The sequence below is a fragment of the Bubalus bubalis genome, chromosome 18, assembly GCF_019923935.1.
Source record: "Bubalus bubalis isolate 160015118507 breed Murrah chromosome 18, NDDB_SH_1, whole genome shotgun sequence".
Classification (NCBI taxonomy): domain Eukaryota; kingdom Metazoa; phylum Chordata; class Mammalia; order Artiodactyla; family Bovidae; genus Bubalus; species Bubalus bubalis.
Window position 1 is genome coordinate 55349993 of NC_059174.1, and position 20167 is coordinate 55370159.

The 20167-nt window shown below is 58.6% G+C and overlaps 3 protein-coding genes and 1 non-coding gene across 5 annotated transcripts; 2 read left to right on the top strand and 2 right to left on the bottom strand.

Annotated features, from left to right (window-relative positions):
- Window positions 1-11: 11 nt before the first annotated feature.
- LOC112580513 lies at window positions 12-118 on the top strand. The gene has a single exon (XR_003104908.3). It is a non-coding gene; the product is annotated as a U6 spliceosomal RNA (small nuclear RNA).
- A 500-nt stretch (window positions 119-618) lies between these two features.
- Window positions 619-1465, bottom strand: PTH2 (parathyroid hormone 2). The gene is made up of 2 exons (XM_006080114.4): window positions 1342-1465; window positions 619-839 (listed from the first exon to the last, which is right to left on the bottom strand). The coding sequence occupies exons 1-2, from the start codon at window positions 1461-1463 to the stop codon at window positions 665-667; spliced, it is 297 nt and encodes a 98-aa protein (XP_006080176.3). The 5' UTR covers window positions 1464-1465; the 3' UTR covers window positions 619-664.
- A 1420-nt stretch (window positions 1466-2885) lies between these two features.
- GFY (golgi associated olfactory signaling regulator) lies at window positions 2886-8069 on the top strand. Of its 2 annotated transcripts, none has more exons than XM_044930871.2 (4): window positions 2886-2998; window positions 3959-5285; window positions 7093-7266; window positions 7702-8069. In XM_044930871.2, the coding sequence occupies exons 1-4, from the start codon at window positions 2903-2905 to the stop codon at window positions 7899-7901; spliced, it is 1797 nt and encodes a 598-aa protein (XP_044786806.2). In that variant the 5' UTR covers window positions 2886-2902; the 3' UTR covers window positions 7902-8069. The 2 variants fall into 2 exon arrangements, with proteins under 2 accessions (XP_044786806.2, XP_044786807.2); XM_044930872.2 differs by having other exon boundaries at window positions 3959-5237.
- Window positions 8070-8194: 125 nt separating this feature from the next.
- Window positions 8195-19602, bottom strand: SLC17A7 (solute carrier family 17 member 7). The gene is made up of 12 exons (XM_006080112.4): window positions 19368-19602; window positions 14778-15030; window positions 13190-13308; window positions 12777-12891; window positions 12611-12698; window positions 12266-12352; window positions 12024-12166; window positions 11246-11395; window positions 10933-11065; window positions 10154-10264; window positions 9822-9949; window positions 8195-9619 (listed from the first exon to the last, which is right to left on the bottom strand). Exons 1-12 carry the CDS (start codon window positions 19427-19429, stop codon window positions 9326-9328), a joined length of 1683 nt encoding a protein of 560 aa, XP_006080174.3. The 5' UTR covers window positions 19430-19602; the 3' UTR covers window positions 8195-9325.
- Between the last annotated feature and the right edge of the window lie 565 nt (window positions 19603-20167).

A 20167-nucleotide genomic window follows, 5' to 3' on the forward strand; every position in this document is an offset into this window, starting at 1 on the left:
ATTGAAGGAAGGTGCTCACTTCAGCAGCAAATATACTAAAATTGAAACGATACAGAGAAGATTATCATGGCCCCTGCGCAAGGATGACATACAAATTTGCGAAGCGTTCCTTATTTTTCAGAAAAAGGAATTGAAGGAAGAGTTTTAGGCATAAAGAAGAAGAAAGGAGACGAAGAATCCCCAGAAGGCCAGGAAGCCAGGAGGAAGGAAGAGATTTATAGAGACTCCGAGAGAGGAGGACAGATACCCAGTGAGCTATAGAGACCCAGAGAAGGGCCAGTGACCCAGAGGGGACAGAGACCAGAAAGGTTACAGACAGCAAGAGAAGGGGGGAGGATGGAGACTCAGGGTAGGTTGGGAGCAGATATGCGAGTGGAGAGGGACAAAGGCACAGAGTGGGAGCAAGGGGCAGAGCTGGGGCAGTAGTGTAGAGGAGGTGGGGCAGAGGGGAGAAGAATGAGTGCAGGGAAAAAGAACAGAGGGGACGGAGTGGTAGAGGCCAGCGTAGCGGACGCAGGGCCCGACCCCTGCACGTGTACACACACACACACACACACACACACACACACACACACCCGCCACCACCACACGCACACGAGGCGCAGGAAGGAGGCGCAGTCGGGAGGCACAGCAGGGTCTTTATTGAGGTGGGGCGGGCAGGCGCTCAGGGCGCGTCCAGCACCAGCAGCTTGTGCATGTACGAGTTCAGCCAGTGGCGGCGCTCGAGGGCGGCCAGCAGCCGCGCGCGCTCCCGGAAGGCCGCGTCGTCCGCCAGCGCCAGGCTCCGCCGTGACTGGGGGGTGGCCGGACCCGCCCGAGCCTCGCCGGGGGTGCGGAGTCTGCCGGGAGATGGAAAGAGGCGGTTACCGTGGGTCTCGGCCCGCGGCCCGCCGCCTGTTATCCCCGCGGTCTAACTCGAAGCCCTGTGACTGCACCAGATGCGGAGGGGCTTGGTCTCTGTCCCCTGTCTCTTGCTCTGTGTGGGTCTTCGGCTCAGTTTTCACCAGGTTCCGAGCCTCCTGAGTACAGAGACCGAGTCTGATGCCCCTGTCCCTCCCCAGCGCTCGGCGCACGCGTGGCACACACCCCAGACCCAATAAACGTTGCTCAAGGAACAAACTCGTTCCTGCTTCGACTCCTTTCAAGTCTCTCAAAGCCTTTCTCAGAATCCTTTTGTATCTCTTTATTTTGCAGATTACCTACCTGTCAACCTCCCATCTCTGGCCTCCTCTCTGGGTCTCTATTTCCCCTTTCTGAGTCTTTGTTCCCCATTCTCTTTGGGTCTCTTTCCACCTCTCGGAGTCCCCACCCTTCCCTGGGAGACTTGGATGTCCCACTTACCTGAAGACCCCCGCAGGAGGTAGGGCGACTCCTGAGGCCGTGCGGTGGCCCCAGGACACAAGAAGCAGGAGCAGCAGCAGCAGCCGCACCCGGGGGCTCCTGGGTACCTGGCGGGTCTCCATCACCTGTGGAGAGACAAGAAAGAGCTCAGTGATGCCCGTGTCTGGGCCCAGAAACCAGACCCCATCATCCACCCACCCACGCCCGAAGCCCATTTGCAGGGTGCCCTACCACGCAGTGGGCTCCCGGCAGCGAAGCTGGCAGCCCCCTTATATCGCCTCCACAGCCCCCGCAGCGGCCAGTGACGCAGACCAGGGGGCCGGGGGCACCGGGTCACCCCCACCCCAGGCTCATTAGGAGCTGCCAGCGGTAATGAGGAGCCGGGGGTGGGGGGCCAGCCGCTGCCTTGGCGGCCACCCACTAATTGGGACCAGGAGCTGGGACCTGAGGAGAATCGGGAGGGGGAGAGACAGACAGAGAAGTGGACACAGGGGGTGTGTCAGAGGGATAAAAATAGAGACCGGCGGAAGGACCATCAGAGCAGAAGCCAGAGACACAGAGAAAGAGAGACAAGGGAAGGAACAGAGGAGGGACAGATTGGGAGATGCAGAGACACAAAGAGATGAAGCAACCATGCGAGGGAAGGACAAAGACTGACAGAGAAGAGGAAAGAGAGAGAGAAAGGGAGCAACAGAGGAAGTAAGGAAAAGGAAGGAAGAGAGAAAAGAGAGGGAAAAGGGACCAAGAGAGCAGCTATGAGATGGAGGATCAAGGGAACGGCACTTGGAAAGACAGGAGATGAAAGGACAGCCAGCCAGCCTGGGCAGAGATGTCCAGAGACAAATCCAGGCAGGCAGAGACCAGAAATACTGGGAGGTGGGAGACAGGGGTAGGAAAGAGAAGGCAAAGGGGATGTGTGGTGGTGGGATGTGAAGGCAAGTACGGTGACAGGCAAAATCAGGAAAGTCTTAGCGACACTGCACAGAAGGGAAAAAGACAAACAAGGACCCTGACTACCCTGAAGTTGTGTCCAAGCCCTTCCCGCTGAGGAATTTGGGGGTGCTGTGAAGATAAGGCCCATCCCCCCAATACTGGCTCTTAACAGGGTGAGCTCTTCACGATGGGATGGTAGGCAAAGGTTGGGAAGTCCCAAAAGGCAGCAGCAATCTGGGTCTCAGATTGACAGGACATGGGAACCAAGACTCCTAGTTCCCCAGAGGAGGGGAACAAGGCCTGGGTCTGGGAACCTGGATTCCTGGATCTGAGGGGAGAGGTCTGGGGGGAGGGGTCCCAACTCCTGGATATTGAAGTGGGAGGCTACCAGAGACCTGGATGCTTGGTGTGGGTGTAGGAAAGGGCAGAGGGCTGGGACCCTTGGGTTTGCAGGGAGGAGAGCTGGGTTGGGTCATACCCCTCAACCAAAGGATCCAGTCCCTAACTCCCGCCCCCACTCCAGAGACACTATCCTTTATCTCTGGCCCTTTAAGAGCTCAAGCTGTTGCTAGGCTCCCAGGATCCCAAGGGTGGGGATCAGTTGCATCACCTGTGCCCCTGGGATCCTATGTCCCGCCACCCCACCCAGAGCCATTCTGCAGCATTCACCGATCTCTGCATTCAGCTCTGTTCACCTGTTGTTATTTTGGACCTCACTGAGCAGGTAAGAGACCCTAAACCCCAAGAGGCCCCAGCCCATTTGGGTGTATGCCCACCCCACCTCCACCTAACCACAAACCTAGGTATCTCTGCCCGAGACCAGCCTGAGACCTGGGGATCCCAGCTTTCATCCTCCATAGAGACACAAGTCCTGCCCCAATCTGTCTCCTCCTGAAGGCTGAGGAATCCAGACCCCTTACACACCCATCTCTGGAGGATAGGAGACTCAAGAGTTCCCAATCTCCTTCTAACTCAGGACCCAAGAGTTCCAGACACCCATTTCCTTTCTCTCCTATAATCCACAACCCACCCACCCCCCAAGCTTTGCTCCCTCAAAATTCTAGGCATCTGAACCTTCAGGCCTCTCCTTTCTAGAGAATTAGGAATTTAGACCCACATTGCCCTCCACCCTCTGGGAACAAGGAGTCTGAACCCCCAGCAGCCTTCTTGACCAGGATCTAGGAGCCTTCTGCCTCCTCAGGTTACAGGCATTTAGGCCCCCTCATCTCTCAAATCCAGGCGGTCAGGCCCCCAAGTCGTTCCTTCTGAGCTTCCTCTAATGTAAACAACTGTTGAGTCAAGATGTCCCCAGGGCCCTTGAAGAGGAATTGATCCCATGTCCCCTCAGAGGTCTACACACTTCGAAGCCAAAGTCAAAGATCCGGGGGCTCGGAAATGTGTCTTTCTTTCCCAATTTCCCTGGGACCCCCTTTGGGGAAACAGATAAGGAAATTTACTATGACTCCCAAGAAGCCCTGTGCCGCCGTCTGCCTTAGCTACCATGGCTTCCACCCCACAACCTACTGGGGAGTTGCAGGTGGCATCTCCTTTTCCTGGCTCTGACCTGGGCGGTGCTAATGTGGTCTATCTGGGGACCACTGGGCGTGGCCTCCGGAGTGGGCAGAGGCTCCTCCCGGGAGGCTCTGACCTTAACCCCTTCCTTCCCGCTCCCCTGCTGCTACAGGTATCACCCAAAGCTATGAAATCCTTCAGACCAATCCTCTTCCTTCTTGGCTTCCTCTTCACCTGGCTGGGCTCCAAGGCTGCCCCTACGGTCTCACTGCCTGCGGGCTCCGACTTCTTGGGGATAGACCACCCCTCCCAGCCCTACCCTCTGGCTTCTGAAAATTCCACTCTCTACGGACCTAACCCAGAATCTCCAGGGGCTGCTTATTCTGAGCCCTCCAAGACACCTCATGCGGTTTCCCCTGAGCCCTCCCCCCTTGCCTTCACTGAGACCCCCAGTACTGACCTCCAAGAAACCCCCCACCAGGAGCCTCCTAAGGCCCCCAAACCTAACTCATTCAACACCTCAACACCAGAGTCCCTGGACACCCTCCAAATTAACCCCTCCAAAATGATATATCCAGAACCATCTGAGACCCCCAAAGCTGACCTGACTGAACTTCCACACACAGAATCCCCTGAGGCCTCTACACCTAAGTCCTCTAAAACCTCACACCCAGCATTTTCTGAGACCCCAAACCCTGACTCTACCCAAACTCTACACCAAGAATCCCCAGAGATTTCCAAGGTTAACTCCACGGAAATCTCACACACAGAATCCCGTGAGAATCTCAACTCTAATCCCCCTAAAACTTCACACCTAGGATTTTCTGGGACCCCAAACCCTGATCCTACCCAAACTCCTCATCAAGAATTCCCAGAGATTCCCAAACTTAGCTCCCCTGAGATATCACTTGAAGAAACCCCTGAGACCCCAAATTCTGACCCCACCAAAATCTCTGACCTCAAATCTCTGGAAACCCATGACTCTGACACCCCAAACCCTAAATTCCTCCAGACCTTCCATCCTGACCCTACTGAAACACCCCACCCGGCATCTCATATAGGCCACGAGCCCAACCCCACCGAGATTCCCCAAACAAAATTCCCCACAACCCTCTACCAAGACTCAACAGAGATCCCCACAGCCTCTGACCCTGAAATCTCCACTAGCCTTGCCCCAGAAACTCCTGCACCCTTCAAAGAAGTTACTGCTCTTAATGAGCAATCCCTGAATCCCAAACCAGAAGCACTTGCAGTCACCCAGCCCACCACCCTTAAATTGCCCACCTCAGATTCTCCGGGGACAGTTGATCTGAAAGCCCCCCGGAACTCTAGCCCTAAAGGGCCCGACGCCCCTCCTCCCTCAGCCCGGATTGCAGGGCCCCCTGCTCCTCCAGGGCCCCCCAGTCAGCCGGCCCCAGCCACTCCGCGGGCCCCCCAGCGGCGCAGCCGAGGTGAGAGAGTCAACACTATCATCGTGTTGGAGAGAGTGCAGGAGACCGGTGAGGGGCTGGGGAGCCGGACCCCTGGGTCTGGGGGAGGAGGGGCTTGGGGTCTGGACTCCCGGGTCTGAGGGAGGAGGGGCTTGGGGTCTGGACTCCCGGGTCTGAGGGAGGAGGGGCTTGGGGTCTGGACTCCCGGGTCTGAGGGAGGAGGGGCTTGGGGTCTGGACTCCCGGGTCTGAGGGAGGAGGGGCTTGGGGTCTGGACTCCCGGGTCTGAGGGAGGAGGGCCTGGGGGCTGGACCCCTGGGTCTGAGGGAGGAGGGGCTGGGGGCTGGACCCCCGGGTCTGAGGGAGGAGGGGCTGGGGGCTGGACCCCCGGGTCTGAGGGGGGAGGGGCTGGGGATCTGGACCCCTGGGTCTGCGGGAGGAGGGGCTTGGGGTCTGGACTCCCGGGTCTGAGGGAGGAGGGGCTTGGGGTCTGGACTCCCGGGTCTGAGGGAGGAGGGGCTTGGGGTCTGGACTCCCGTGTCTGAGGGAGGAGGGGCTGGGGGCTGGACCCCCGGGTCTAAGGGGGGAGGGGCTGGGGGCTGGACCCCCGGGTCTGAGGGGGGAGGGGCTGGGGATCTGGACCCCTGGGTCTGCGGGAGGAGGGGCTTGGGGTCTGGACTCCCGGGTCTGCGGGAGGAGGGGCTGGGGGCTGGACCCCCGGGTCTGAGGGGGGAGGGGCTGGGGGCTGGACCCCCGGGGTGAGGGAGGAGGGGCTTGGGGTCTGGACTCCCGGGTCTGAGGGAGGAGGGGCTGGGGGTCTGGACCCCTGGGTCTGCGGGAGGAGGGGCTGGGGGCCCGAACCCGTAGGTCTGCGGGAGGAGGAGCTTGGGGTCTGGACTCCCGGGTCTGAGGGAGGAGGGGCTGGGGGCTGGACCCCCGGGTCTGCGGGAGGAGGGGCTGGGGGCTGGACCCCTGGGTCTGCGGGAGGAGGGGCTGGGGGCTGGACCCCCGGGGTGAGGGAGGAGGGGCTTGGGGTCTGGACTCCCGGGTCTGAGGGAGGAGGGGCTGGGGGTCTGGACCCCTGGGTCTGCGGGAGGAGGGGCTTGGGGTCTGGACTCCCGGGTCTGAGGGAGGAGGGGCTTGGGGTCTGGACTCCCGGGTCTGAGGGAGAGGGGCTGAGGGTCTGGATCCTGGGTCTGGGGGAGGCGGGGCTGGGGGTCTGGACCCCCGGGTCTGCGGGAGGAGGGGCTTGGGGTCTGGACTCCCGGGTCTGAGGGAGGAGGGGCTGGGGGTCTGGATCCTGGGTCTGGGGGAGGAGGGGCTGGGGTCCTGGATCCTGGGTCTGGGGGAGGAGGGGCTGGGGGTCTGGACCCCTGGGTCTGAGGGAGGAGGGGCTGGGGTCTGGACTCCCGGGTCTGAGGGAGGAGGGGCTGGGGGCTGGACCCCTGGGTCTGCGGGAGGAGGGGCTGGGGGCTGGACCCCCGGGTCTGCGGGAGGAGGGGTCTGGGGTCTGGACTCCCGGGTCTGAGGGAGGAGGGGCTGGGGGCTGTACCCCTGGGTCTGAGTCGGGAGGGGTTGGGGCTGGACCGGACCCCTGGGTCTGCGGGAGGAGGGGCTTGGGGTCTGGACTCCCGTGTCTGAGGGAGGAGGGGCTGGGGGTCTGGATCCTGGGTCCGTGGGAGGAGGGTCTGGGGTCTGGACCCCCGAGTCTGCAGGAGGAGGGGCTGGGTGTCTGGACCCCCGAGTCTGCGGGAGGAGGGGCTGGGGGCCGGGACTCCCGGTTCCGAGAGCGGAGGAGGGCGGGATCTGGACTCGGGTCTGAGGGTGGAGTGGGCTAGGAGGTTAGATTGCTCAGTCCCTGGGCCTCATTCCTCCAGGCGTGACCCTGGTGGGGCGTCCCCGGGGCGCGGCAGGCGGGGCCCTCTGCCTATTCCTCGCCGGGATCGGGCTGCTCATTGGCATTTTCCTGCTGCTGTGGTGTCTCTACCGCCGGGCGGCTCGACACCGGCCCTTCGCACACCACCGGCTCCCAAACGACGGAGATGAACCGGGTGAGCCACTCCTGCAGCGTCCCGCTCCTTAAGTGCTTGCACGTTTCCTTAACCTGGTTTCGCCTGGCACTTAAGGGCGCCCTACCTAAAAGTACAGGTCCCCATCCAAGGTCAGTAGAAGCCCTGACCCCCAATTCTCTGGAAATTTCACAAACACCTGTGAAGTTGCGCCCCCAGCGCAGCGCTGAGTTGCCCCAGGCGGGGGAACTGCAGGTCCCTACAAGCCCCGCCCCTTTCCCCTCCTGGCGCGCGGCATGCCCCGCCCCTGCTGCGCGGACACCACGCCCCCTTGCTATTTAAGGCCCCTTTATTCGCAAACCCGATTCCAGTGCAAGCTTGGAGTCCTCGCCCCCGTCTCCTTATCAGCCAGCGGCTCAGTAGAGGGGACAGGCCCCCAGTCAGCCCGGGGACGACCTCGCTCTTTTGTCCCCATAGTTATGCATTTGGATGCCCCGAAGGAACCCTACGACCTCTACTTTTATGCGCCGGACGCCTGGGTCCCTTCACACATCGCTACCAAGCAGCCACCGCCCACCCCCCCGCTGCCGCCCAAGCTGCCTCCGCCGCCCCGCGGGGGCCGCCCCCAGCGCCTAGAACCGCTCTCCCCTGCCACGCTCCCAAACAACTTCCTGTGAGCCTCTCCAGACCTGCGCCAGCCCCAGACGGAGGAAGCACCCAGGGGTCCTGTCCTCAGGGTCAGCTTTGCTACCTAGTGGTCCTCTAGAATAGAGGACACCCAGAAATGCTTTAGATGTCAGCGGAGAACACAGTCTGAGACCGAATAAATCGCGTGTTCCCACAGCTGGACAACTCCTCTGGCCTAAGACCTGGGAGAGGAGGGTGGCTGGGGTCAAGGAGACTGGGGGCTTGGGCTCCTCGGTCCGAGGGAGAAGGAGGTTGGAGATTCCCAAGGCCAGTGACGAAGGGGTGTGTACACCAAAGCATTTTATTGGGAGAGGGGCAGGGCAGGATTTACAATCACAGAGACAGAGACACAAAGACACAACCCTGCCCCGGGGAAAAACACCCCTTTTCCCCAGCCCCATTCCCTTTGCTGGGATTCTGTGACTTCTCCTTTACATATGTTCCCCCAAATTCTAAGCCGAAATAGGGGAGTCTGAGAGGGTAAGGATCCCAGATTTGGAGTCATTTAGCCCCTGAGGGACGCAATAAATGGCCACTGAGAAAATGAGGGCAGTTCAAAACCACCCAGGAGAATAAAGTGCAAGGAATTGGGGGTAAGGGGAGCGTCTTGAAACCACCATGGGGAAGTTCAGTGGCGGTGGCTTCAAACCGTTGAGTTGATGGACTTGAGCAGCCGCTCTTCCTAGACCTGAAAACGTGTCAGAAAAAGTGCATGGGGGTGAAGAGAGGCATATTGTTAAAACTGCCATTTTGGTTGTTTCCCTAGGCAATGTGCTAAACTGGGAGAAGGTTTTGGGGAAATTTGGTGCTGCAGCAGAGTCTGCTGGTGGGGGAGGGATGAAAAGGTTGGGTGGGGGGTACTTGAAACTGCCATTTCCCCTCAGAAACGCTGGTGAGAATCAATCCCTAGAATGGCAGGGATGGGTGATTAGTTAAACCAACTTGGAAAAAGCAGAATACAGTTGGGAGAGATTTGAAACTTCTAGAGGAAGACCTTGAATTTTTTTGAAAGAGGAGGGGGGGTTGAGTAATCTCAGGGGTTCTCCTGAGAGTCCCAGGGGTTCAAGGAAAGGGGGAGGTGCCCAAAACCACAAGAGAGAGGAAGAGTCTGAATTGTCCATTCAAATAAAGCCCTGAAAGGAGAGATTTGAAACCACTGAGGCAGAAAAGAGTGGAGAAGAGAAGCTTTAGGGGAATTTGGGTATCCTTGAAACTGCCAGTCTGCAGCTTCACTACCCCCTGAGAGGCAAATAGGATGGGAAGAGGATCTGACAGCACTGGGAGCAAGGGAGAGTGCTTCTTAGGCCTGAGGCAGGCAGGACAGAGAGGACTGGGGTTCCTTTACACTGTCACTCAGGCCAGAGATGTGAGGAATGGAGGTCCTGGAAACTGCCATCCAGTGGGAGGCACGTGGTCAGTAGTCCCGGACAGGGGGTGGGGGTCTTGGGGGTTGAACTGTGCTGTGTGTAGCCCCATAGGATGGAGGGGGAGCAGGGGGTGCCCCGGGGGGCTCAGCCTCATCCTCCATTTCGCTTTCATCGCTGCCAGCCAGCTGGTCGTGGCCAACGAAGCCACATTTCTCTTCGCTCATCTCCTCGGGCTCCGCCCACGGCTGCTTCTCTCCCGAAGCGAAGACCCCGTAGAAGATGACGCCCCCATAGTGCACCAGGGAGGCAATAAGGAACACATACTGCCACTCCTCCCGAGTCTGTAGGGGGGACAACGGGGAGGTGAAGTCAGAGGACAGATAGGAGAGGGAAGGGGCGGGGACAATGGGAAGGGGGCGGGGCTGGGGAAGAGGGCGGGCCTTTTCTCTGGGAAAGGAGCCGGAGATCCAGAGAGGTGACGTGTGTCAGGAAGGTGCTGTACACAGATTTGGAGGGCAAGTGGGTCAGGGCCCAGGCACGGACCTTGTGCTTAGTCATGGCACCCACGATGATGGGGCACACCATGCCGGACAACGTGCCCACGCCGTTGGAGATGCCCATGAGGATGCTGGCATAGCGCGGGGCGATGTCCAGGTGGTTCACGTTGAACCCTGGCGAGGCGAGCCGGGAGGCGTCACAACCGATTCCCACTCCAGTGACTCCTCCCCCAGCCTAGCCTCCCCGACCTCCCGGCCGCTCCGCTTTTTCCAGTCCGCCTTTCGCCGGGCTGGGAGGTGCTCTACCTGAGCCAGGAAGTTCCCCACTGAGCTGAGCAGAGTCCCCCCACCCTCAAGCTGCAGATCGCCGGTTCTCACCGGAGATGGCGAAGCCGCTGAAGCCCACGGCGAGGACTAGGAAGGAGATGGCCACGCCCTTGGAGTGCGAGTAGCCGACCACCAACAGCAGCGTAGCTTCCATGCCAAAGCCTACGGAGGGCCGCCCCCTCTGAGCACAGGCCGCCCCGCACCGCCTCTCCAGATCCACTCCCGGCTCCCAGCCTCCCCCAGTTTGACCCAGTCCTGCCACTTCCACGCCTGTCCCTGGCTTTGTCCTCCATTCTGCCCGCGCCCGCCCTAACCAAGCCCTCAGTTCTCCAGTGCCTGGCCCTTGACCACGTGCACAGGCTTCGCTGCCCCAGCTGGGACCTCAATGGCCCCACCCCCTGACTAGACCACGCCCTGAAGACAGAGGGTGTAGGCCCCACCCCGGCACCTTCACGGCTTCCCTCTCAGTCCCCATTCATTACACTCACACCTTTGTCTCTCCGAGTGCCCCTCTTCATCACCCAGTTCCCATCCTACTCTGGCCAGCCTCGTATAGGCCCCGTCCTTCCAGACCCAACGTGGTCTCACCTTTGCTTCACCTGGGCAGCCACACTCGCCTTGCCCTTAGACAGACACTGCCCCGGAGGCTGCCACCTGAGATTCCTGCCAGACCTGGTCTCGCTCCGCCTCCGCCTTTTTGGACACGCCCCCCATGGACACGCCCTCTGACCCCGCCCCATCCGCCATGGTCCAGCCCTCTAGATCCGCCCAGCCATGCTCCGCGCATCCCAGCCGGGTTCCAGACCAGATCCAGGTCCCGCCCCACTCACCCCCACAGTTCATCAACTTGCGCACGTTGGTGGTGGACATGATGCGGCGGCTCCTCAGGAAGTCGGCGATCTGGCCTCCAATGGGCACGATGATGGTCATCACCAGGTGAGGCAACGCTGACACCAGGCCCACCTGCGCCGGCGGGCGTGCAGGGAGTCGCGGCTCAGCGGCCACCTGCCCGGGGCTCTCACCACGGCTCAGGTACCATGGGCTTCCTCCCTGCCCCCTTTCCAACCCCTTGGGATCCAGGTTCCTCTCCTTCCCGCGCTCACCCGCCCGCCGCGCCCGCAGCTCTCCCCTTCCGGGCCCAACCTTGCTGATCTCGAAACCGAACACTTCTTCGAAGTAGGCAGGCTGGGAGATAAGAAGCAGGTAGAAAGTCCAGCTACGACAGAAGTTGGCCACGATAATGGCGTAGACTGGCATGGACGTGAAGAAGCGCCTCCAGGGTGTGTTAAATTTCTGTGGTGGGCGAGAGGAGGGAAGGGCTGCTAGGACAGAGAACAGGCCTGGGCGCTCTCCGAGTCCCTTCAGGGATCCCACGATAGTCCCGCAGAGACCCAGATTTCCCTGTCTCACTAAAGCCGCCGAGGAGGCGGGGTTGCCGGCCTGACCACGTCCCCATGGGAACGCTGACATCCTAGCCTCAGTGGTCCTCAGGCTGGCGGGTGTCCAGACCCCATGCTGACCTTCCGAGAGTCATAAATGTGGACCCAAGAGTCTCCTTCCACCCAATTATGCCCCCTAATTCGATCCTCACCCATCCTGAGGTCTGAGCAAACCCCCACGTTCTAATCCGCCTCTGCAGGTTTAACCAGGCCTATCAGTGGTTCCTACCACCTCGCCACCTAGCCCTGCTCTCCGCACCTGCTAACTCCGTCCTCCCTGGGCTTTAATCACGCCTCCTAGGTTCTAGCGCCATCCAACTGGCGACCCCATCGTCTCCTCTAAATGTCTATGGAAATGTCTATGTAGATCTACCAAGATCCACACGCAGTGCGGATTCAAAGCCCCTCTTCCTCCCGTCTCCCTGCCTTGATAGCTTTCCTCTCCCCCACCGCGCCCCCACCCCCCAGGCTTGGGCCCAGACCGTGACGGGGTTCATGAGCTTGGCGCTCTCGCCGATGGCGTCCTCGATGTACTTGCGCTCCTCCTCCGAAATGCTAGGGTGCAGCGCCGGGGACTCGTAGGAGACGAGCAGCCAGAACAGGTACCAGAAGATCCCGAAGCTGCCTGGTGGGTGGAGGGGGTCAGGAGGAGGATGGAAGCGAGGTGACCACCGGCCTCGCTCTGCCCCGGCGCCACCCGGACCCAGGCGTCCGGGCCCCTCACCATAGACGTAGAATACAGAGCTCCATCCTGAGTACTGCACCAGGACTCCGGCGAGAGGCATCGCGACCACCGCCCCAGCATAGGAACCTAACGGGGAGGGTGCAGAATGGAGAAGAACGCATCTTTCCTCAAATGCAGTAGTGCGGATTCCCAGACCCTACCTTCCTGGGACACAGAAGTACCAGCCACTGCCCCTCCTCCCTCAGACACATAGGTCTGGGTCACCAGCCTCCTCCTCTCTCAGATCCGGGAGTTCAAGCCAGCAACCCACGCCTCCTTCCACCGAAGAGTCTAGACTCCAACAGCCCCCACCCACGAGTCCGGATCCCAGCCCCTTCCTCTCACCGCAAAAGGCTGTCGTCGCCAGGCGACTCCGCTCTAAGGGCGGGGCCCATTTGCTCCAGATCCCGTGGCAAGCAGGGTACGTGACCCCCTAGGGAAGAGAAAAACAAAGTCAACAAGAAAAGGTGGGGTCGGAACAGCAACGGGGTCATAGGGGGCGGAGCTTTACCTCTACCAACCCCTGCAGGATCCTCACGAAGATGACACAGCCATAGTGGACACGGGCAGCCGAGGGGATCAGCATGTTTAGAGTGGAGGTAGCCACAATAGCAAAGCCGAAAACCCTGGTAGGAAAAGTTTGTGTTCCGAGAAGAGTCCAGCTATCCTGCCAGACCTAGGACTCTGCCCTTTCCTCCTTCAGCACGCCAGGGCCCGCGCCCCCAGAACCCCAGGTCCCACCTTCTATGAGACTCCCCGCTTCCACAATACAAACCCCACCTTTCTCTAGGGCCTCGGCCCCGAACCCAGGCTCCTCCAGTTTTCCCGGAGTCAGCCCCCAAATGCAAGGCCACAGCCTATAACTCCACCCACACAACTGTAGTTTCTGCCCACTTTGAGACATCCGCCCCGCCCCCCGCATACCTGTTGGCTGCGAATTTTTGGCAGATAAATCCTCCAGGAATCTGGGTGACAATGTAGCCCCAGAAAAAGGAACCGTGTATGAGGCCAACAGTCTCTGGATCCCAGTTGAACTGAGCTTTCTGTGGGCCAAAAGGCACATCAAACCAGCACCCCTGCCCCAGACGCTCTGCTTCTCCACCAATCAGCACCCGCAGACAGTCCCTCGGCCAATCAGCAACAAGGATCCCCTCTCGCCTTCAAAACACCTGCCAATCAGAGCTCGGGCCATCTACCCCAACTTTGCTCCTCCATGTTGCTAGGGCCGCACTACCTTAGCAACAGAGCCTGTTGCTGCCTAGAGGCCTAGCTCTGTCTGCTTGCCTGCCTCAGGGTCCCTTATGCGTAGGAGCCCATATATGGGGTGGGTTTCTTCCTCCACTTCTAACCATTGTACAAACTGTTTGCAGATTGGATGCGTTCTAGGAAGAGACAAGAAGTAGCCAAAGGGTTGGGCATGATTGGAAAGGAACAGGAGCAGGTAGGCCACAGCCCAAATCAGGATTTTTTTTTTGGAGGCAGGGGCATGGCCTATATGGAAATTAAAACAGAAAATCTGAGACGAAGCGGGGCTTCAGGTTAATGGCCAGAGCAGATGGAGAAGGGATGTAAGCAGCGGTGGAACTTTCAAAAAGCCAGAATCAAAATTTACAGTGGGGCCTTCCTTGGCAGTCCAGTGGTTAAGACTCCCCCTTCCAATACAGGGTTTGATCCCTGGTAGGGGAGCTAAGATCCCACATGCCTTATGGCCAAAAAACCAAAACAGAAGCAATGTTGTAATAAATTCAATAAAGACTTTAAAAATGTCCCATATAAAAAAAAATCTTAAAAAAAATTTCACGGTGGAGGGACTTCCCTGGTGGTCAAGTGTGTAGGATTCCCTGCTTCCACTGCAAGGGGTGCTGGTTAGATCCCTGCTTGAGAAAGTTCCGCAAGCCGCAAGTTACGGCAACAACAAAAAATTCACGGAGCCTGAGTTGGCCTGGGAGTAACATTCAACACTGGAACAGGTGCGGGAGATGCAGGTGGAGCGAAGTTGCTAGGATGCCCAAAATGAAACAGGAGCAGCCATATCATAGGGAACCAAATGCTTGGCAGAGTCTACACTTTGACAGCAAAGAGGTGAAACAAACAGGAGCGGGGCTTCATTTAGATAAGGGCAGGACTTAGGAAGGGAGAGCCCTGAGGTGAGGCGGAGCTGAGGTTCTGTGCCGAGTGTCCGACTCTTTGTGACCCCATGGACTGTATAGCCCACGAGGCTCCTCTGTCCATGAGATTCTCCAGGCAAGTATACCGGAGTGGGTATCTCCAGGGTATCTTCCCCACCTAGGGATCGAACCCATATCTCTTATGTCTCCTGCATTGGCAGGCGGGTTCTTTACCACTAGCGCCACCTGGTTAGGGCCCAGGGTGGGGCAGCGCAAAAAGGCGGGTCTACTCAGGCCTGGGCGTGGAAGGGGCGTGGTCTGGGCCTCGCGCAGTGAGTGTGACGTCATCAGAGGGCCTGGGCAGGGTTTCCCCCGGCCTCAGGCAGCTCCGGGCCCCGAGCTACCTGCATCACCACGTGGCCCCCGCGGTGGGTCGTGCTGTTGTTGACCATGGAGACGATGGCCACGCCCAGGTTGCAGCGGATGCCAAAGCTAATGCAGAAGCCCAGACCGCTCATGATGGCGATAATGTAGCGGCGAGGGAGGCCAAAGCAGGTGCAATCCACGACCGGCGGGTCCCGGGTCTGCGTCGTGACCGGGCGCCCATCTGCACTCAGCTCCAGCGTCTCGGCACCTTCTTGCCGCTTCTCCAGAAGACTGCGGCGAGGCAGCAAGGATCAGATTCGGACGTCCGGGCCCCTAGCCCCCTCCTCCCCATGACACGAGTCGGGGCAAAACTTGCTTTTCAAGACCAGGGGTTCTAAACCCGCAACCCCTCTTTCCCCAAGAGTCCAGCCCCTAACTTCCTTCTCCCTCCAGGGTCCAGGAATCTGGACCCCTGGTCTCCATCTCCCTCAGACGAGGAATTCCCACGCGCCCCCAGCCCCTTCCTTCCTCAGACTCGAGTATGGAACTCCCCAGTTCCCTTCTCCACTAGCCTTGTAACCTCTCAACTCAGTTGTTTTAGACCCAGGCTACCCTTTGTGATCCAAAACCCTGTGCCCCGAGCCCCCGTCCCCAAGGCCCAGAGACTCTCTCCAGCCCCATCTTCCAGATATGAGTCTATTTGTGGAAGCAAAAGGCGCTAAGGAGATGCCTCAGCAAAGGTGTCAAAAGAACAGATGCTTCTCAGCCACATCTGCTATATATACTGCACCCCCTCCCCTGCCCCGGGACATGCCCTGCCGGGCTTCCAGGCCCAGGTGTGGGCTGACATCCAGCTGACTCCATTCAGCCACTGGAAGCCCACTCCCAGGGATCGGGGGTGGGTGGGGGGGAGGGGGGCAGAGGTCCAGGGCACTGGAATCCAGCAGCCCAGCTGGATATATCTGGGGAAACTTGAGTTCAGGCTGTCAGTCTAGGGGGTGGGGAGGAGGAGTGGCGGGTGGTGTCCTGGCAAGGGACAGATGGCCCTGGTAGGGGGGTTGGCTCAGTCCCCAGCGTGACTCTCGCCCCCGCCTGTTCTGGATCCAGGATTGAATCTGTGACGACGGATAGGGTACTTGGAGGGCCACCTCCATTCCAGAGAGAGGCTGCAGGGAGAAAGAGGTGCCCTGAGACAGACGTGGAAAAATTCAAAAGGAGAATGTCAGAAATGGAGTCGGGGGGTGGAGAGAACAGAGAGAAAGAGGATCAGAAACACAGGAGGGAGAGAGACTCAGAGAGAAGGAAAAAGATACCCAGAGAGGGAGAAATAGACAACCAGTCTGAAAGAGACGGGGCAGAGACCCTGAGAAAAGATGGGGGAGGGGGGCAGGAAAGAGACCCTGAGAAGGAAAGGGACTGAAACCCAGTGAAGGACCCAAAGACAAGTGGGGACAGAAACTCAGGAGAGAGAACGCAGAGACAGAGACCCAGAACGCTGAGAGAAAGACGGAAAGACAAGGAACCTGAGGAGAGACAGGCTGGGGACATGATGTGTGAGGCGTGGCTCCTCTCCGAGGCCGGTAGGCAGCCACGGGATCCGGCTGGATCCCAGGAAGGGGCTAGAACAGATGGAGGCGAGGGAGACTGGGACGGGGGAGGAAAGAACAGCCAGACGGTCTGGGAGGAGGCGGGTGGAAGAGATGGGAACACAGCAACCCTCCCCATCCTGAAACTTAAGGAAGTGGGGGAGGGGGTTAAGAAAGTGGGGAGACTGGGGGAACGGACAGAAACTTAGGGGGATGAGGAATAAGACTCTGGGTAGGGGACAATGAGCCAGAGAGTGGGGAACAGAAGCCCCCCAGAATGAATAGTGCACGGTGGTAGGGACTGGCCCCTCCCATCAGAACAGGTCGGCCAATGAGATTAAACTTTGACCCAGGTTGCCCTCCCATGCTGTTTGACCCTGAAACTCAAGATGGGATTGCAGCCCCTGAAATTTGATATTCATTGTTAATATGAGGACATAGATCTCGGATCAAGATTTTCTAAACCATGGAACGCAGTCTCAGTATTCTGTATCTGTAAAATGGGGGCACGAGTAGAATGTGAGGTTACAAGGAGGGAACTTGAAGGTGACATTGTCATTTCAGGAGAACTAGAGACGCAGAGGTGAAGGTGGCCCCAATGCTTCATGGAGGGTAAGAACAGATCGCTTTGCCCTCTCAGAATGCCTGGAACTCAGAATTAGGAACTTGGTGATGATGAAAGGCAGTGGTTAGGGAGCAGGTAGGTCACTTTCCTGGTGGTTCAGACAGTAAAGAATCTGCCTGTAATGCGGGAGACCCGGGTTAGATCCCTGGGTCAGGAAGATCCCCTGGGGAAGGGAAGGGCTACCCACTCCAGTATTCTTGCCTGGAGAATTCCATGGACAGAGGCGGCTGACAGGCTACAACCCATGGGGTCGCAGAGTCGGACTGCCCCCTTCCACTTTCTTTCACCCAAAATGAAAACAGGGTCTCAACCTCCATCTCTGGGTCTCTGCCTCCACTTCTCGGAGATTCTCAGCCCACCCCCCTACTCCCCCCTCCCCAATCTCTGTCCTCATGTCCCTTTGGTTCTCCCTTACCCTCCCATTGTACAACTGAGAAAACTGAGGCTCAGGAAACAGAAGCAGCATGTCCAAGGTCACACACAGCAGCAGTGGGACCCGATCACTTCCTGGTCCTCCGCATTGCCCCGCCCCAGGCCTGGCTCTCAAAGGAGGCATATTGGCTCCTGTCTCTTGCTGTATTCCCTCTCCCCCCTGGTCCTTGTCCCAAGTCGCCCTGGGTTGCTACGTGTTTCCTGATCTGAGGGAGTTTTCCACCCACTCCAGCAGCACTCATCTCGAGGAAATCTGCAGCCCCCACCCAAGACTTGGGCGAGAGACTGACCTGGGTTCAAAAGATGCCATGTGTACTCAGCCACTGACTTCCTCCCTTTTCCCAATGGTGCCTCAGTTTCCCCAGCTTCGTCTAGAGGATTAAAAGCAGTCCGGTGTGGGCATTTCCCCCTCTCAGCAATCACCAGAGCAGACCCCAGGATTCAGATGCGATTGTTCTCCTGGGCTCAAACTCCTTAGTGACTGTCCTGGTGGGAACCCTGAACTCTGGGGTCTCTAGGGGCTCCCAAGGCAGCTGAGAGAGGTGATGATCAGGCAGAGTCAGACAGAAAGAAACCCAGACACAGGAGAAGCGGAGACTGAGGAAGAAAGAGAGCCTGAGAAACACATTCCTCCTGCCTCCATCCCCCTTCCCAACCCCCTCCACCAGCACGTCTCTCTCCCTCTCCTGACTTCACGCTGATGTATTTTGAGAAACTCGTGAAAGGAGGTGAGAAAAAGGGTGGGGAGGGGCTGGAAGATTAGGAAAAAGAAAGGGTGAGGTTATCTCAGCTCCTCCACCCTCTCCCCAACACTGCGCCATCCTCCTGCCCCCCTCCCTTCTGTCCAGCTTTATTCCTATCTCTCAGGTTACTAAAGGGTGGGGTAAGTTTGGAGCGCGGAGGTAATCTGCAGCAAGCAGGACTAGTGTTAGACTTAGAGAAGGACTTGCATGGTCTAGTGAGCTGCACTGAAGATCAATCAAAGATAGGGTCAGGGCTGTGGGCCACAGGGACCCCAGGGTCTGAGGGAATGGCAGCAGGGGCATGGTGCTGATGAGGCCCCAACTCCTCCCTGCACTGTGGCCAGATATTTTTAGGCTTCTCCGCAGCTGAGTAATTTCTCTGACTTGGAGCCAGGGCTGGGGTTGGGGGTGAGAGACTCAGGAGAGGTGCAGCAGACTGCTCTGGGGACACCCAGGTCATTGGGGTCATCTCCTTGACTGGGAGGAAGTCCCTCTCAGCCCTAGTCTATACCCTTTGGAAAGTCCATCCTACTCCAGGAGCCTAATGTTTGGCCTGCAACTCCCTTCTCCATCAGAGACCCAGGATACCCTGGCTTCTTCCTCCCAGCTTAGCTCTCCTCAAGGACAAGGACCAATGGACCTCAATCCGATTTAGCTTCAGATTAAACTCTCTGAGAGATGGCAACTGACAAACACACAGAGATGGAGAGATCTAGGATGAGGTAGTAAAAAAAAACAAAAACAGAGAGAGTGCCAGAGTTCCTAAAGGAGAGTGTCAGAAATCCTAAGGCAGGGAGTTGAGGGACAGAGACTCAGAGAAAGAGACAAAGACCCAGAGAGAGGGTTGTAGAGATCTAGTGAGAGCAAGAGAGAGGGACGGGGACTCAGAGTTAAAAGGAAATAGAGACTTAGAGAGAGTGGACAGAGATTTGGAGAGAGGAGGCAGAGAGAATATAGGTGAAGGGAGACCCAGAAGCCGGCGAGGGAATCAGAGATCCAAAAGAGGGGGATATATATTTATAATCCCAGAGAAAGGGCAGAGAGCCTAGGGATGGGGTGGGGCGCAGAAAAATGATGGATGAGACCGGACCGTCGGAGACCGAGGGAGAAAACTGGACAGATGGGTGGCCCCCCCCACGCATGGGTACCGCCTGTCCAGCTGTCCATCTGCGCCCAGGTGGGAATGAGCGTCCTCCTCGGACCCTCGCGTTCTTCCACGCCCAGGACCCCCACCACGCTCACCGGTGTAGCTTCCCGAGGGCGCGACCCGCTAGCTTCCGAAACTCCTCCTGGCGGAACTCCATGGTGGCCGCCCCTGCTGCCGGACCCCCCCGCCGATCCCCCCGCCCGCGGGCCCGGGCGGCCGCGTCCGGGTACCCGGGGTCCGCCCCGGCCCGGCCGGCCCCGCAGCTCCGCTCGGGGGGAAGGAGGCTGCGAGTGCGGGCTTTCTGGGGGCTGTCACCGGACTCAGCGTCGGGGGCGGGGTGGGGTGGAACGAGGCCCCGCCCACCCTGCTATACCCCGCCCCTTGTATTCTAGTCCCGCCCACCTTCCGCTGCCATTCATCCAGGTTCTCGCCTCGCCCAAGACCAAGCCTCTGGGTTTGGAACTCACTTGTCTGGGTTGCATCGCTCCCAAATCAGTCCCTTCCCGGAGTTACTTCTCCCTCACCCATTCCCCACTAGCTCCTTCTATCCCAGATTCTCTCTCCTCCAGAGTTCTTTCCTGAGATTTGCTCCCGCCGCTTGTTTCCCCTAATTTCGTGCTCGCATTTTCATCTTCCTCTAAATATTCTCCAGCGTTTGTCCTCCCAGTCCTACCTCTCCGAATTTCTGTGCCCCCCAGTTCCTCATCCTGCCCAGGCATGCCATCCCCAACCCGCCACTTCCTCAGTTCCAACTTTCTCATTCAGAAGGTTCTTTTCTCATTCAGGGAATTCCTTCCCCTTTCGTAGATTCCAACCCCCATTTCGATCCACCCATTGTCCCCTCTAGTTCTTCCCCATCCACCTGTTTCCATCTTTCCCCTTTTGGATTCCATGT